Source organism: Plectropomus leopardus, chromosome 3 (assembly GCF_008729295.1).
Source record: "Plectropomus leopardus isolate mb chromosome 3, YSFRI_Pleo_2.0, whole genome shotgun sequence".
NCBI classification, from domain to species: Eukaryota; Metazoa; Chordata; class Actinopteri; order Perciformes; family Serranidae; genus Plectropomus; species Plectropomus leopardus.
The window spans coordinates 17,167,214-17,180,214 of record NC_056465.1 but is presented as its reverse complement, the minus strand read 5'-3'; the positions used below and the strand labels follow the sequence as shown (position 1 = coordinate 17,180,214).

The window sequence follows — 13,001 nt, the reverse complement described above, 5'->3', positions numbered from 1 at the left end:
AAGAAGTTAGATGTGCCTCTTTGCCCTTGGATGGAGTGATTTTGCTCAGTTCTTAAGCCCACATTTGAGTTCTTTCTCAAATTTGGCTGTTTTCTCAAACTGCCATGATCAAACAGACTTTTGTCATCATTTGCAGAGGCTGCAGATGTGTGTGTGAACCTTGCACAGCAGGGGAGAAAACTTGTCTCTTTGGCAGCAGGCACAGACTGTCTAAAGTCTCAGAAAATGTGCTGCTGGTGCACAAAAAGAGCTGAAAATGTTCTTTATTGGTTGTCAGGAGGCTGGAGAACAAATGTAACATTCACCATTTTCTGTAAAACTTATTCTAAACCAACTTGAAAACTTGGTTTTAACTTTACACGGGTGCCTATTGTATGCAAAACTCATAGGTTTAAAATTCAACAACAGCAGTGGAAAACACAAATTTAATGTTTTTACACTACCAACAAAGTTGACAAAATCATATCTCTATCATATCCTTACCTCCTTGCAGTACTTTGACATGGATGGGCTCAGAGAAGGGTCCATCTCCTACAGAGGTGAACGCTAGGACTTTGATTGTGTATGTCTCTTGAGGAACCAGGCTCTGGATAGTGGTGATGATGCTGTCCTGGACATTATGAATCTGCCAGAGGCTCATGGGCTGGGAGTCGTCCATGGTGTAATAAACACGGTAACCCTTGATCTGCCCATTTGGCTCCTCTGGTTCTTCCCAGCGCACCATCATTGTATTTTGAGATATGATCTGGGCCTGGATGTTTCGTGGTGGACTGGCAGGGGCCTGTTCACCAGTCCGGGTTTCTACTGGCTCACTGGGAGGACCCTGGCCGATTGTGTTAACGGCGGAGACTCGGATTTCGTACTCTGTGTTGGGGTAGAGTCCACCGATGCTGTAACGTGTAGTGGTGATGTCATCCACTGTCTCATACTTGCTGTCTGGGGACTTTGCCCTATACTGGATGATATAGTAAGTCACTGGGTCTGGGTTGCCTGAGTCCCAGGTGATGGTCACACTGGTGGCAGTGGTTTCTGTAACCACAGGGGTACCTGGAGGCTTGGGGAGAGCTGTTACGGTGACAAACAGGAAGGGAAGAGGAGCAGTCATTTATCATGACAAAGAGTGACTAAAGAACTTTGTAAAAAACAGAAAACATTTTTTAAAAGCTTGAAAATTTCTTCATTATGCCCCCAAAACATTAGACATTGACACTGCAGTTTTCTGCACATGATTTCAGACTTAATTGAAGTATATCGTCCTTATAAGTACACGTCCTCACTAGCACAGTTATCTCTTACATTTGACAGTGATCTGCGCCACAGCTTCAATGATGCCGAGGCTGCTCATGGCCACGCAGGTATAGTTGGCTGACTCACGGACGCTGCTCAGTTCGAGAACATTCCTGCCCACTGGCATCTCATCCTCTGGTGTCAAATCCTCTGAGTTAAGCATCCACTTGACGTAGGGCATGGGGGACCCCACAGCCACGCATGTTATGTTCACACTGCCACCGGGCATAATTTCCTGACTTGTTGGCGGAATGGAGAAGCGAGGAGGCACCCGCCGGACTGGGGGGAAGGCATGAGGAAGGGGAGAGGATGACAAAGAGGGCAAGGGAGTCAAAAAAAAGAGAAAGAGAGGTAACAAGAGAGGCCGATGAAAATAGACCCTTCTCGAAGAAATACTTAACACATAAGGTTCAACATGGTACATGTGAACTGAAACACAAAATAAAAGAAGTAGACTTCTCAAAACATAAAAAAATATATACAAATAATGAGAAGGAACTAAACTAACAACTGCTTCAACAACAAAGTAGATTAACAATAAAGCAACGATTCATAGCAACAAGGTTCCATTGACCAATATTTGACCCATCACAGCACAATTAAAGACACAAAAATCTATTACGAGTTTCTCATCTTTGGAACTGAACTGCTGACATATATACAACTACAGCATAACCTGATCCTGAAGTATGAAGGTGTGTAGTCAAGGCCATGTGATAATGCTATCACATAAAGCCTCCATGGCAACCTGGAACTTCCTGTCCTCTAAGGCACACATGCCAAACAGGAAGTAGGCCATTACAGGCTTCTCCCACAGCACAGGAAGTGTAGGGTTACTGGACTATTGACACATTCTAGCAGAAGTTTGTACTTGACGCCTGTCTGTTCTACCTAGATAACTTAAAGATGAGAAACTTTAATCAGATTTTTGTGGTTTAGGGTAGATCCACTGGACAAAGCCTTATTAAGATCTGACACGGTTCCATTGATAGATGCAGCTATCAGTTTCACAGACAGCATGCATAAATAGACCGAGGTAAATTAAGGAGTAAATGATAACAAAATCAGATATAAAAATTGAGATAAAATGCATAGAGGAATATAACTGAAGGGTCGCTAGCATGCCCAGACAAAAGACGATTGGAGAGGAAAGAAGAAATACAAGATAGAGGATAAAGCATCTGAGGAGAGGAGAGGAAGAGAGGGAACAGAGGAGCAAAGAGTGACAGAGGAAGAAAAAGAGAGGGGAAGGTTTGGAGGAGGGTGAAGGGGGGGTAACCCACTTCAATGCTGTGTAAACTTTGTTTTTCTCCAGCAAATGTGACAAAATGTGATGGTGGCACATTGTCACATCGCAGTCCCAGTTAACACAAAATAAGTATTGAGGAACAAGGTGTGTGCCTAGAAATACATAGAAAAAGAACTGGTAGTTGTAGCTAGAGAGTCTACTATCACAGAGTGTTGGAGTCAAGAAACAGAACTGGATCAACAGGGAGTAGAAATCCAGAGAACAAGAAAGAGAGAGAGAGAGAAAGGGAAAGAGAAAGGTAGATGAATAAGGGCAGAATGACAGCTAAGAGAGGGAGACAGGGAGGACCTCAAAACTCATGGATAGGAGTTGAGTGGAAGGAGGTTGACAATGAGTCTGAGACGCAGAGGAAGGGCGTGAAAGGTACTGTGTACTTGCATGTGTGTGTATGTGTATGTACACAGATGTATATATTTTCTGCGTTGGTATTGGGCATGAGTGTGCGTGTGTACAGTATGTAAGAGTTAGAACGTGAAAGAGTATGAGTTAGCAAAAACACTGTGTGTTCATGAGAGGCATCCCAGCAAGCACTTGACAATAGTTTCATACACAAGATCGTGATCTTCAATACTAAATGAGCACAAGATTTTCAAGGTGTTACAGTTTATTAACCAGGTTTTTCCTTGACTAATCTAAGATGAGCAACATTGGCATTTATTCTGACTAAGCCCAGATGAGTCAGAGAATACCCATACTGATTTTCAGTTGAATGCCAAACTTCCAACCTATACAATCACTTGGGAAAGAAATGTTTACCATGCCTAATGTTTAAGTACCACCTTGTTCTGAAGGAAAACCCACCGCTTTCTCATTCCAAAGTTGCCAAATATTGCCTATTTGTCAGTGATCTCAGTGTCAGACACAGAGGCACCGTTTGTGGCGGTATGATTTGCACCATGCAGCCCAGTTATCGAGGCAACAAGCAGCAATGTAACTTGTCAAATACAGACCCTTTGTGAGTGGACGTTGGCATCAGACTGACATCAGACACCAACATACGATGGGTGTTGGATGGTTCAAGCAAACTCAGGACTTTCACCTGTAAGCCCCTTGTGTGTTTCCCATGTGAAACCAAAGTCTATTTTACTAATGAACATTAGTAACAACCCTACTAATTTAAAGCCAAGCCAAGCTGTTTATTGTTGTTGTTTTTTTTGCCTAAACCTAAGTGTTTCATTTATGCTGTCAATTAATTTTGAAAGACTGTATGCGTGTAACAAGCAGAAACTGCACAATTCCTCTAAAAAGGAAGTGTATTTAGAAAAGTCAAAATGTACCTAGAGTAAAATGGAAAGCAGACACCAAATAGAGCAGTTGTGGTACCATGTATCATATTGTGATGTGTAGGTCAACTGCCAAAGGTGCAATATTTGACAAGTTGGGATGAGAATCTGTTGGAAAACCCACTTGTGGTACATTAAAAAATATCTATTTTAAACTTATTTTGAACAGAATAACATGAACATATTTAGGCTTTAATTTCACTGGAATGATACAAAACAACATCTATGGACTTCTATGAGTGTCTATAACTCCATGTATCACTATTTTTAAGGGCTTTTCAACAATCACTACAAACTAAAGTCTCTACCTCTTTTCCATGTCAACATGTTTGTTGGGATGCAAAGAAGGTCAAAGAGAGAGCAGCAAACTAGTGCAGATGTAGAATTAAAAAAAAAAAAAGATGAACTATATGAAAGAGCTGATTTAGAGACAGACAGATAGACAAGACAGGAGAGACAGGGACAAGAGACAAGACACGAGGCAGAACAAAACAGACTCAAGCAGCAAGACAGCAGACAAGAAGACAGACAGAGGGAGACGGGCAGACAGACAGTGACGGATGGCCACGCAGACATACTGTACAGTACGCAAGGGGGGAGGGGAGGGGTTTGGGTTGTCGGAGAAAGGGAAGGAGGAGGAGGAGGAGGAGGGCATAAGTGGGGGATAGAGTAAGGAGACTGTGATTCTAAATTAAAATCAAAAGAAAAAAAAGAAAAAAAAAGAACATGGCTCAAAGTGAGTTTGGAGGTCTCACACACTGGGGCTTAAAAGCAAGAATCAACTACACCTCCCCTCCTCCCCACCTTAAACATTGCACATTAATGCAACTTGGAAACTTTTAGGGTGGGCAGATGTGAGTTGTGTGTGTGGGGTGGGTGAGGACTGAGGGGGAAATTCAGGAAAGGGGGGAGACTGAGAGGGGCATCAAGGATAGGTAGCATTCCAAAATACACCGTGTCGATCCAAATGGGATTCGTATGATCGTTGCATGGGACACTTTTTCCAACAAACTAACGGCACAAATATCACCTGAACACACTTTGAGGGGATTTACCAGATAACTGACATTTACTGACCTGAGCATTGGGATAATCACTAAAATGTACATACAGCATGTTCATAATCTGTAGGGGCCAAGCATGTTAGTGAATAGAAGCAAGCTAGCAGCATGTGAAACCATGTCTACTGGTAGTGACTTTTAACAGTCATGTCATATTCAGTAATAGAAACTACTACATTCTGCTTTTCATGTAAAATATGTATAAAACATTAATAGCTAATCACAGTTCTAGAGTGAATAAAACATGGATGGAGACCTTCTGCAGCCAATGTTGGGCTTTTGATGTGTCCGTCTTAGTACTACTCTACATTCTTCCACTAAGTCCTGTATTTCACTGTTAATGTTAATTATGCTACTACCTTGGAAAACAGAACCTGACCTTGAAGGCAAAAACTTCACCCCTGACCTTTGAAGAAGCGCTCTTTTGTGGTACAAAAACTCACACACTGATCCTACTTAATTTGTACCAAGAAGAAATTCAAAAAGCCTGTGCTCTAAAAAATGCCAGATTTCCATATTTAAAGAATCTAACTAAAATGCCTTCATTAAAGGCAAACATGGCTAAAAAATTCTGTTGAAAAACCATATCAAAGAATCATAACCTGTTCTGCCGGGTTGTGACTGTACAGATATTAAATTAAACAATGGGACGCATGACCTTTTGGTTGAGATATCATGCTTTGTCTCATTATGACAGGTATAACTGGATAGTTAGGAAGCCCAAATGGGAGATTTTCTAAAAAAAAAAAAAAAAAACATGTTGAACTGGAAAAAAAGGCGAAAAAAGCCCATCATAGAGGTACAGAAAATATATCTCTGCATTTTAATTTGTCAAAAAAAATGCTTCATTAAACAACAAAGGGTGAAAGGGCAGCCCATTCCTCACACAGACATGCATGGGTGTGGCTATGGCATGAGTGACATATACAGGTGCGCCCCCATCCACTTGGGCAAACACCAGGGAACCAATACAATCCAAAAATGTCACCCAAGCCCATCCAAGCATGCCATTCATTCCAAAATACAGCATTGTTCCAGACACACACGCACAAAATCAAAACAAAAGGAAATAAATTGAACTTAACAAATTCACAAAAAGAACTAAGTCCGAACAGCATAGACAGTACCAGAGTGCAGCTGTGTTCAACAAAGAGGTATGCATCAATACTATTAGATGTTTTTCAGCTATGATTTGTCTCTGCTTGAATTTTGTCTCCAATCCAAAAGAATACTGTGAACAGGGTCTGTTTGTTTTTCTTTTTAAGGGGAAAAGTCCAATCAAAGTGTGTCTGACGGTGCTCATCTCTCCCTGGGGCTCAGGTCAGCCAATGGACCGGGGAGCTGAAGTGGCTGAGTGAATGAGGTTTCCCCACAGGAAGAGGTCTCTTTTCACCTACACTGTCAGGGCAATGTGGGACCTAACACCAGCCACCTGCCAAATGCAGTTTTGGCTATGGCCCGCCAGGGAAATATGAAATATACAAATCACTCAGTCAATACAGAAAAACTCCTTTCTTTAGGTCTTTGTGGCACTGGGGCACATACAGATGGTGGACAGTCGGGGGAGAGTGGACCTGTCAACAGTATGCACGGTGTGTCTGACACATAAATAAATTTGGTCTTTGGTTACAATGGAAGATCAAGAGCTCAAGGTCAGTTGATGCTACGGTACACTATATCTTGGGAGAAGCGTGATAAATCTTAAAACCCTGTAGCCACGTTGGGGAACAACATGATCTGTGTCTCTACATGCCAGTATAACATGCAAATGAATCCCTGCTAGCTCATTACAGGCCTGTATGAAATGACTCAATGTTTAAATGGACTCTTCACATGCCAATGTTCTGGAAGCTCTTAAATGCTGTGTATGTGTGTGAATGGCACCTATGCTACCCTACCATTAACATGTAGTGCCAGTAAAACAAAGAAAATACAGAATCCCAATTGCATGGACAGGCTCCTCATTCACAGAGACCAGGAGCCCAGCCGGCCCATTTGGAGTTAAGAGATAATAAAACAAACATATACCTTTCATTTGGACCACTAACAACACATAATCTTGTTTCAAGCCCCAATGTGGAGAGAAAGACAAGAAGCCTCACAGTGGACGAGGTGAAAAAGCAGTCGAGAGAGAACGCCAGAGTACTGCACTAACTCTAATAGTGGGCGGTGTTGTGGAGGGATTTGTGCCAAAAAACAGAGGTCAGAAGGTGGACATTATCGGCCATTTTGGTGAGGCAGTTTTTGCTGCCCCAAAATGAAGGGGGAAGCCAAAATAATGTGCAGCCTTTAGTGTCACCTTGAAGCTGAGATTACACCCTCTTGCTGCCTGAAGACACAGGCGCAGTATGGAGATCCTTTAGTCACACTTGCTGGGTGAGGCCTACGGCATTTACATATAAGCCGCGGGGGTCGGCCTGTATTAACATACCTTGGCTCCACCAATGCTAAACAGTCACTATTGGTGGCTCATCAAAATGGAAATTATTACCTAAAGGAAACTGACAGGAATCATGGCAGGGGTATCTGATAGTAGCAAGCAGTGGATTGAGGGGATTTCAGAGTGTATGACTTTTTCTCTTGTCTTACAGGTAGCTTACAAACAGCCAATGATACCGCAAGCATGTCCCCTCACTGTGGTGATCCCTTCAGTGAATATTATCAGTCGGATTGAGAGAGGGAGTGTATTCATATATTTGCATCAGAATAGGAGGAAATAAAACTTTGGTTTTGTATGAAAAAAAAATGCACTTTAGATGGCAACATGTTTTGTGAGGGGTGGCTGTTAACTTCAGGACTCCTTGAGACAAACATCTAATAGAGATGGCAGGATTTTTGCTTTGGCCAGTGAGAACATAAGGTGTAATCTAGCTTTCTTTCCCAACGTTACACACAAATGCATAGCAGGACATGCAAGCACATTCAAAATCAGGCAGATATCATTTTAGGAGGGCAAACATGCACATGCGTACATCACAGCACAGTCTTCCTGCATCACTGTTTTTCTTAGGAATGAGATTTAAAGAGTGAATTATCAGGCTTTCATTACTCTTGGTTTCTTGCGGTGGGATTGCACCATGCATTGTGTATACCATTATGTAGAGGGAAGCAATGACAGATTATTGGCTGGCGGCTTTCACAGACTCCACTGTTACAATTACTAATGGAAAGTCTTTTGATAGCCAATTGGTGCATAGAGGTGTTGGAATTGAAACCCTCATTTATGTCTGAGATAGCTGCGAGATCAGAAGGGATGATTATATATATTTGTCTAATCACTTGCCTTAAGGACAAATTATGTGGCTGGTGCAATGGAAAGAAATATATCGGCTATACTCAGCATCTTTGGAAAGGAAAACACTGGCTAGAATTAAGGTATTTTTTGAGGGGAGTTCTTTTGATAAATGCTTAGAGCTCAGCATGGCTCTTGATAAACTTTTGACAGGAAAACAACCTGAGTTACTCACAAATGGCAAAAAGAAAAGAAAAAAGAAAGAAAAAAGATTCCAATTATCTTGCATACTTTGTAAGAAAATAGCAACTGTTCAGGAAAACTATGTTAGGGTTCCAAAGTTGCCAGCAGTATAAAACTTAAAATGTGCCGACTCCAGATAGAATTTGGTGCAGCATGTTGCATAGAAAAACATGTGTACTCCTGTGCATGAATAAAGGTTGCCAAAGTATGGGCTTTATTGTGCTAGCTGTTGGAGCAGTAGTCTTTTTTACTATGACATTTGGACAGGGATCAGTCTAATCTCCTGGAGATCAGCACACTTTGACAGCTACACATACAATTACTACTTCCACTCTGAGGAGACTGATAAGTGTGAAAGTGTTTTATCTCCTCTACCTGAATCAATTATATGCCAGATCTGCTCAGGCTTGTTGAGCCACGTGTGATACCCCTGGCCATTAAAATATGTAATTTATGCATTCATAATACTAGTGGAGTCATAGAATTTACAGGCAAGCACTGCAGCAGGTGATGTGAGATTCCGTATATATCTGATTCAGTTGGCTATGTCTTGGAAAACCTGGTGCTCGAGATGAACATTTAGTTTTAACAGATGAGGGAAAGCCAGTTGCAAAAGAATTATTGTGATTACCATTGTAGAAATAAAGTGTAAATTCTTAAAAAACAACTTGTTATAGTCCAGTTTGGGAATCATGATTACTTTAGTCACATCAACCTGGAAATCAATTCTATTCTGTGTGTATATATATATATATATACAAGGGAAGGAGGTCTTTTGAATAATAAATTATAATTTGATTGAGTGTCATGACTGCGAGGGAACACAAACAGCAGTCACTCAACAAAACCAATCACATCTAGCTGCCGCCATGTGAAAATAAAAGTATCTTAGAGCACCCGCTAAGCAACAGCAAATGTGGTGTCGAAGTCATTATATTGTTATTGATCCACATGACACTGTAAATGGCATCCCTTAATGGCTGCCTGAAATCACCATGGAACCCAATCAGGCCCAATCAGGTCTAATTTTTTCAGTAATGGATCGCTATAAACAAGATGACAGGAACACTGGCTGTATACACACTTAGTATTTCATTCTGCATTTGCATTTGCACTCCGAGACTCAAGAAGCAGAGCAGCATCATTTAAAACAAAAGAAATACAAATCTCACAAACAAATTTAACCACAAAAAGACAAACATTTTCAACCAAAAAGTAAGTCCAGGAACAGAATTGAAATGAAAGGAAAACACACAAACACAACACCATAATCACAACACAAAAATTAAAGTAAATAAAGGAAAGCCAAAAAATCTGGCTGTATCAGGGAAGACACTTATTGAGAAACCAAAAGGAAGAGAAGGAAACAATTGAACAAAACACAGGGAATGCAGAAAGAAAAAGACCAACACGGCCAAAGGAATTCTGTACAGGCATGCAAGCGCAGTTACATTCTCCCATCATGCAACAGGTTCTGTTATTTCCACGTGCTGGGTTTCCATGACAACACGTGCAAGAAAGCCTTTAGGTGCAGAAGCAATACCAAAGGATGCAAAACGAGAAAAGGCCCCACAATGCAAACATAAAAGTAAATTAACAAGACCCGAGCTAATCGGGTTTGCTTTCATCATTTCTTCCTTGGAAATAAAGAAACATTTATTTCATAATCATTTAGCAGTTTGGAATTAACTGATTAGTATTTCTTCAAATTAATAATGAATTGAGCTCTGTAATAGGCAAATACAGCTAAAATTTTTCAACATGTTGAATTTTTTTCAAATGTGGGTTAAAAAAAGTAAAAAAGAAAAAACACACCAACCTTCTCGAAGCTCTGAGGGATGTAAAGGGGTTGATGCAGAACACAATGACATGAGGAGAAGAGAAAAATAGGGGAAACACAGAGAGAGTAAAAAAAGCCACCTCAAGGTGTTTAGCTGCAGCTACATTTCCCTTTCTTTAATCCTTTTTTTTTCTCCCTTTCCCCTGTCCCTGCTATCAGTGATACCCGTCTTAAAAGTACACTTGCCTGCCCCCTCCCCCCCTTTAAATAAACTTTGAACCAAAACAATCAGATACACCCCAGTGGCCGCACTGTCGCCTGGTAAGAAAAAAATTGTGAGGCGCCACTGGAGTCAAATCAAGCGTACCATACTCATAATTCAAAATTTCACAAGCTCCTTATAGCCACAAGGAGAGGCTCCTGTGGTGGCTGTATTTGCTTTTGTTAGAGAAGGAAACCAAATAAAGAGAAAATAAAGAAAAACTAATGAGAGATAGAAAATAAAAAAAGACACAGTTTGGGCTGAAATTAGCAGCTGCAGTTCAAGATAGTTACAGTAAATGTTGTTAGAAGCCAATCAGTAGCTCTGATATTATGGTTTCTGTTCGGGAAGTAGGCTCAATTTTCCCTGGTACAGTGTGCCCCAGATCAAATTTAGGATTATTTGTTTTGTTTCTTTTTTCTTCCTGAAAATTGATCTGTACCACAGCTGCTAATCTCAAGTGCATTTCGCTTTGTGAACAAAACATAGTCAACATCAAGTATCAGAATTGATTGACAAAAGTTAACTGAAAACAGACAAAGGTTGACACCATCAAGGCATAACAAGTGTGTTACATAGTGTGAAAGTACCTGACTAATTATGACCCTTGTGTAGGCTTTTAAGAGCATGCTGATGGAGCCAGTGTTCATGGAGATTGCATGAATTGTTGGAAATGATATCAGGGTATAGCTGTGTGTTTTTGACCAAAGGAACTACTAAATATCCCGGTGCTGTGTCAAGAAAGTGTTCCCATTATTATTGTTATTTAATGACTCCTGTAGAGCTCTCGACTATAATTTGCCATGGACCTTTTAACTTATACCATGCTGTACGTGAAAAAAAAAGAAAAAAATGAATAGCTACTTGACATTAAGTGTCACTGCATCACAGTGGAGACACCATGAGCCTCCAGGATGAATGCTGACAAGAAAAGACACTAATATTGATGAACCATTTTTACCTTCTACTCCTCACCGTTGAATTTTTCTTCCCTATGCTGCTACTTCACAGGGTATGATAATAGCAATAATAATGAAAAAGCAGCTCCCTGACCCATTTTATAATGTCAGGGTAGTGAATTATTTATTGGGAACAAAGTTATTTGGTACACAGCAGAGGGAACAAACTGAGTAGATACCGAGGCATCTTTATTTAATATGCACAATATAAATAATACATGTCGAAAATGCATCTGCTTCAATTTATCAGAGTTCCCTCAACAGGGATTCATTGTCATTTAGCATTAGTGGTAGAGGGTAGGCTTTTGTCTTTACTGCCTGTTTCCTATGAAACTCAACGTTCTCTGTGACTGATTGTTTTTCATATCTTCACTTTGCTGGAACATGCCCGCCAAAATTACTGCTGACTGTAAAAGGCTTTAAAGATAATACCCCAAAGCAGAAACAGGGGAATTCTATGGATATATGCTCCAGAACACCATGAAGAGAAAGTAGAGGAAGTGCACTCTTTATAATCTATGCCATGGAGCTTTTCTTATGTAATACAGAGCAGCTGACTGTGTTAAGGGTCCTTTTCTATTAATTCACCACAAAGGAAATCCTTTTTACCCCCAGATCTGGAGAAGGAGAAGGGGTTGAGATTTTGATTGGTGGGCACTAATACCTCGCCACTCAATCAAAATCAAGACTTACCGTTGTGCTCCTGTACCTGAAAAAGCTAATCAAAAAGAAGTCCTTTTCCGACTCTTTTTGGGTTCCATTACTTTCAGGAGGGGGGAAACATTTTATCGGGCACACAATTACAGGTAGAAGGCGTCTTACAACTGATAAAATAAAGACATACGGCTTGTTGTGCTACACATTTCCTTCCGAGTGAGTAGGGGAGGGCATTCAAAGACAAAATGGAGCATAACATCATAACAGAGAAGAACATTAGTTGGTCAATTATAGTTTTACATTTGGAAGTTTCAGTGCATATGAAATTACATTTGTGGGCAGGCAATACTATCAATGCTAAAAGATTTATAGTACTTGGGTAATGCTATTTTGCAAAATACATTTTGTGCAAATACAGCTGGGCTAAAATGGAAGCAGTTATCATTTGTTAAGCTCAACAGTAATGCCACTTAAAGCTGAGCTGCACTGTTCAGACATTTTAGTTAGAATGGGATGGATGTTTTTATTTTTTTTTTTCATTTTTTGTTGGCCTGGCTCTGGGACCAGGTTGCTCCCTACCTCGCACATAAAGGTTAGCAGGGGACGAGTAGCGCACGCCTTCCACATTAGACGCCACGCACTCGTACTTCCCCTGGTCAGTCTCCTCACTGTTCTCGATCTGCAAGGCACCTGGAAAATGACAGCAAGCAGCAAAGACAAAAAGGGAGGGGGAGAGAGAGAAAAAGAGAAAGAGAGAAAGAAACCAGCGAGCAATGATTAGTTGATCTGTCAGTGACAGTGCATGAAGGAGTCAGACAATCTTCTTAATGCAAGGCATCTTGAATTTCTCAGAAGCATTAAATCAGCAACTATTTCTCTAATGCAGAATGGCAAACTGGGGTCCTCTCCAGCCTCAGCCATCCACAGA

The 13,001-nt window shown here is 40.8% G+C and overlaps 1 protein-coding gene across 10 annotated transcripts in view; it reads right to left on the bottom strand.

Annotated features, from left to right (window-relative positions):
* ptprsa (protein tyrosine phosphatase receptor type Sa) overlaps window positions 1-13,001 on the bottom strand; it is a 257,348-nt gene that overhangs the window by 70,076 nt on the left and 174,271 nt on the right. For 6 of the 10 annotated variants that reach the window (XM_042515693.1, XM_042515647.1, XM_042515678.1 and 3 more), the window contains exons 6-8: window positions 12,653-12,763; window positions 1,297-1,566; window positions 484-1,065 (exon numbers count right to left, since the gene is read on the bottom strand). In XM_042515693.1, coding sequence (XP_042371627.1) covers window positions 484-1,065; window positions 1,297-1,566; window positions 12,653-12,763 — 963 coding nt within the window. Of the gene's footprint in view, window positions 1-483; window positions 1,066-1,296; window positions 1,567-10,234; window positions 10,247-12,652; window positions 12,764-13,001 lie in introns of all 10 variants that reach the window. The other 4 variants (XM_042515634.1, XM_042515641.1, XM_042515661.1 and 1 more) reach the window with 1 other exon arrangement.